This window comes from Gadus morhua, chromosome 6 (genome assembly GCF_902167405.1).
Source record: "Gadus morhua chromosome 6, gadMor3.0, whole genome shotgun sequence".
Classification (NCBI taxonomy): domain Eukaryota; kingdom Metazoa; phylum Chordata; class Actinopteri; order Gadiformes; family Gadidae; genus Gadus; species Gadus morhua.
The window spans coordinates 11,118,200-11,123,199 of record NC_044053.1 but is presented as its reverse complement, the minus strand read 5'-3'; the positions used below and the strand labels follow the sequence as shown (position 1 = coordinate 11,123,199).

General features: G+C 44.0%; 1 protein-coding gene and 1 non-coding gene across 4 annotated transcripts in view; one reads left to right on the top strand and one right to left on the bottom strand.

Moving 5' to 3' along the window:
• Positions 1-275: 275 nt before the first annotated feature.
• trnaq-cug (transfer RNA glutamine (anticodon CUG)) lies at positions 276-347 on the bottom strand. Its single transcript has one exon. It is a non-coding gene; the product is annotated as a tRNA-Gln (tRNA).
• A 319-nt stretch (positions 348-666) lies between these two features.
• LOC115546032 (junction-mediating and -regulatory protein) overlaps positions 667-5,000 on the top strand; it is a 17,570-nt gene continuing 13,236 nt past the window's right edge. For 2 of the 3 annotated variants that reach the window (XM_030359632.1, XM_030359631.1), the window contains exons 1-2: positions 667-2,314; positions 4,712-4,885. In XM_030359632.1, coding sequence (XP_030215492.1) covers positions 1,496-2,314; positions 4,712-4,885 — 993 coding nt within the window. In that variant the 5' untranslated portion in view covers positions 667-1,495. The remainder of the gene's footprint in view (positions 2,315-4,711; positions 4,886-5,000) is intronic. The other variant, XM_030359633.1, reaches the window with a different exon arrangement.

Here is a 5,000-nt window from a genome sequence, read left to right as displayed (position 1 = left end):
TTTTTCTGAACTCAAATAATTCTTTCGTTATAAATAATATATTAATTTTTGGTTATAATTTGCATTGTTTCCATTTTTTGGATTAGATTAAATAAATGATGTATTGGTATTTATCTCCCATTTAAATGGGAGAACTTGCAAAAATATTAAAGATATTAAAATTACAAAGATTATATTATCACGTTATTATATATATGGGACCAACGATTTTATGTCGTTAAGAACTGTATACAACAGCTAAGATAAGTTACCACCTTTCATTTTAAAAAACATTCAGGTTCTACCGAGATTTGAACTCGGATCGCAGGATTCAGAGTCCTGAGTGCTAACCATTACACCATAGAACCTTACATGTCATCGCATCGCTGATATTATATAACAACAATATATCATCATGAATGTCGTACTGCCTCACATTATTAAACTTAGGCAGTTTAATCGTTGTTTTTTGCAAGGACTGCAGACTTAGGCTATATGTGTTTACTTATAATATTCACTTTTGATGCGTTATAGGCTTCATTCAATCATCACATATTCATTATGCACGCAACGTTACAGTAGTATTCTCCAGGGATTCACAACGAGCATGCAATTCATTTATGCAATTATGAATCATAACTCTCACCGACCGTTAACACATTATAACAGCATCGATCCTTCAACATTTGCCGCAGCACCAGCTCCCCGCGTCTTCCTGCTCTAGCCTACAAATAGATACGATGCATCGTCATGCAATCAAACTCATTGAATGATTTATGTGTTCTCTGTATTTTAATGAAGCTTTGGTAAGCAATAGGCTATGGTCGCTGAATGGTCATCGACGGCATTTGGAAGCCGTCCCATGAGAACCGTCCGCTCCGACTCCTCTTGCTGCTTCAGTCTCCGACGTCAGTCGCGTTACGTCACCACGTATCCTGCAGAAGCAAACGATATCTTGAATGATGGAGGCCTGCAGACGAGGAGGAACATAATGTTTTCTTCGGGGATGTCAACTTGCCCGAAAGGGTCTGGGATGGTCTGGCAATCGTTCCATGCACTGCCAATGAAGTGACACGATGTTTTCAGCCACCCACTCCACTTTATGAGGAAGGGGCTCTGCGTAGCCAATCGAGGGAATAACGGAACACAGCACACAGCTGACGGTGGGACCCGAGCTCAGCGCCGATGGTAAACAAACGCTCGCATGTGTTGTCGGGACTGCTGCTGCAGAGACCTGGAGAAAAAGCCTCAGCTTCGGGGAAGTAGGATGCGAAATGGAGAACTGATGGCAGGTGGACGCGAGATGAAAAACAGCACACCAATGCTCACAATTCATCCGCTTGAGAAAGGAAGGATCGCTGGTCAGACGCATATGATCATCATCGGGGCGATGTTTTACTGTAGTTTGATGACGTTGTATCAGTGTGATGTTGTTTCGAGTGAGTGACGTTTCTAGGATTGGTTTGTGTTTTTTTGAGACCCCGGTGCTTGTGTGGTCTTCGATCATCTTGTGAAGATGTCCTTCGTGATGGAGGATAATTTGGAGTCTGGGTGGGTGGCCGTTCGGCCCAATGTGTTTGAGGAAAAGGAAAAACACAAATTTGTTTTCATCGTCGCGTGGAATGAGGTGGAGGGTAAATTCGCCATCACATGTCACAACAGGACGGCGCAGAGGAGAAGCTTCGGCAGGGACTCCTTCGTGGACCTCACGGGCCAGGAGGAGAAAACAAAATGGCCCAAAAGTCCAGTTAAAGATAAAGCTGCCAGAAGCCCTGGCAAAGGAGCGATGGTACCCGTGGTTAAAAGCCTCCAAACTAAATCTCCATCAAATTCGAGCCCGTGCAAAACCCCTCATGCGATCAAAGCGGTTATGTCCCCAATTAGTCCGGGCAGTGATGTGTTGGAAGCGCTTAAAGAAGACTCCCTCTCCCCCCTCGTTGAGCATTTAGATCTGGAAGTGTTTGACAGTTTGAGCAAAGAAGACTGTAGCTGGGCCGGCCTATTTTCCTTCCAAGATCTGCGTACCATTCACATACAGTTGTGCTCCGTGAACTCTGATCTTGAGCCCTGCCTCCCCATCTTCCCGGAGGAGCCAGCGGGGATGTGGGCCGTTCTGTTTGGCACGTCTGAGATCCCCGAGGTGGAGATGGATGAAATGTGTTACCGACTACACATGTACCTGGGACATGCCCTCGACACATGCGGGTGGAAAATATTGTCCCAGGTCTTGTTTACGGAAAACGACGACCCAGACGAGTACTACGAGAGCTTGAGTGAACTGAGGCAATCCGGCTACGAGGAAGCGGTTAACCGTGCAAGAAAACACCTAAATGAGGTGAGACACACACGTATTGCGTTGTTAAAGTAGCATCTAGCCACGCCCTTGTGAACTCGGGTCACTTGGGGTCAACCTATTCGTTATAAATATTTTGCGCGCTAACAACATCACATAGGAATTTTGTATCTGACAAACAGTACCGTTTTTAAAAATGTGGATGAACAACATATCCTGGCATGTTTTTTATATTTCATGGCATGATATGATTTAGTCTGTCAGGGAGGAATCCCAATTTTGATGAGTACCTCTAATGGCATTCTACGTGTAGGAATCTTTAGGAACGTTAGGAATAGAACAACGTGAGGGGCTTGTGAGGTGAAGAGGCCACCAGATGTCTAGATAACCCTCGTGCACATCTGACAACAAATCACACAGCAGGAGAGATGAACAAACCAAAAAACATTATTATACAAACATATATACAAACAAACATCTAAAAACTAGTGTATCCATTTCCTATTATCTGCAATTATGCATTTCATTTATGCATGAGAAGGACTTTGGGATCATATTGAGATGGAATTATCGAATGTGTTGTCAAATTCTATGGTATGATATTGCTCAACCTTCAGTTCATAACTTCTATACCTTATTGAACACAATGCATGTGAATGACAAACATAACGAGTTATGTTATTATTCATCTATATTAATTATATAAAATAGTTTCATATTTTGCAGATAGATTTGTAAATTAATATTGTGTATCTTCTAATTTGGCAAATTCAGGCATTAGACAGACACATTCACAGACACGGCTATATTTTGAACAATGAGCTCCTCTTACACACTAACAGCACCGGGTGATTGATTAGATCCGCTCAATTGAAACACAAACTAGAAGCAACTTAAAACCACTGGGTCTAAAATAATACCTGCGATCAATCGTGGTCGATTAATGCACTTTTCAGTCAAGGATATGTAGTGCAAGCATTCTTCTTGCTGAGCGACAGAAACAGAGTAAACATTGGCATAGCAGAAGAGTGTTTATGTGATCTGGTGGTGTTTTAGGGCTGTGTGTTAAGGTGATGGCCGGTCTGAAGTCTCTCCTACAAGCTGTGTTTGTAACACACACAAACACATACACAGTCACTCCATACACACTCACACATATGCACGCATGTGCACACACACACACACACACACACACACACACACACACACACACACACACACACACACACACACACACACAGACACACACACGCACACAAAGACACACACACAGACACACACACACTCAGACAGACACACATATACACACACATACACAAACAAAATGGATCAGGAGAGTGAGGAAAGCAGACACAGAAAGCAATGGCTCCCTGCAGTTCCTGCATACTTGGAGCAGTGGAGCCACCGTTTCCCACAATCCTCCTCAATGTCCCGGGGCTGCAGAGATCCCACAAAGTGCCAATCTCCAATTTCCTTTTCTGTAGGGAAATGCAATCCCCTCCGCCTCTAGCACTGGTTCTCTTGTTGTCTGCCCTCCTGTCTGTGTTCTTTAGTCCATTGAAGCAAAGTCACAGAGACACACTGACCACGACAATCAAATTTGAGGCAGACTCTCTCTCTCGTATGCATACACACGCACATTCGGTGGCATCGATCACTGCGCACCATTTGAGGTGGAGTGAATGGCTGTTTCAGGGCTTTGCTGGTTGCCTACAGGGCTTTCTCCATTCTTGTCAGTCCGACAGTAACGCGTGCCAATATTGATCGTATTCTCACTGGAAAGACCTTGCCTAGTCCGGTCTAGGGTCATTCGCTCAGGGACAGCATTCAGACAACCTGGCCCTTTTGTTTGCACTTCCTCAAGGCTCTCAGCTGACCCCTGTGTGTATCAGGAATAATCTTCCAGTCAGTCTGTTATGAATTAAACAACCATTATTCTTGTTTTAGTATTGTGTGTATGTGTACAATGTCTATGTCCTTTTACCTGACAATGGATTTTGAAATCTGATAGAAAGTGGATCAATAACAACATTATGTTCGCAGAAGATTAGGGATCATCCTTCCTAGAGCAGCAACGATCAGCGTGTGAACCTTAGCCCTAGGTTGAACAAGCACAACATGATGGTTTATGGACAGCATAGAAATGTTCTCCATTAAGTTCTCTAAGATTGTGTACTGTTTTTTGCCATTGACTTTTTCTTCCATAGATGTTTCACTGAATGTTTTTCATACGTTGGTGGTCACTTCTAACTAAAAACGTTTTGCTTATATGTATGTGTGTGCGTGTTTGTGTGCTTACGCACGTACAATTGCATGTGTGTGTGTGTATGTACGTACCTATTCATGTGTGTATGTGTGTTTGTGGGTGCGTGCATATGCATGTTTGTGTGTGCGTGCTTATGAATGTGTGTGTGTGTGTGTGTGCGTGGTGCGATGCAGCTACTGGAGCAACACAGGAGCATGGAGTGTATGGTGGAGCTGTTGGCCGTCTACGAAGAGGAGGACCAGGCCTACGGAAACCTACTGGAGGGCTGTACACAGCTGTACCAGTACCTGCTCCAGCCCTTCAGGGACATGAGGGAGCTGGCAATGCTGCGCAGACAACAGATCAAGGTAGCACACAAACACACACACATACACACATTAAGGAATGACCATAGCTTACCCCCCTCTCTCAGACACTGCCCTACACACACACACACACACACACACACACACACACACACAC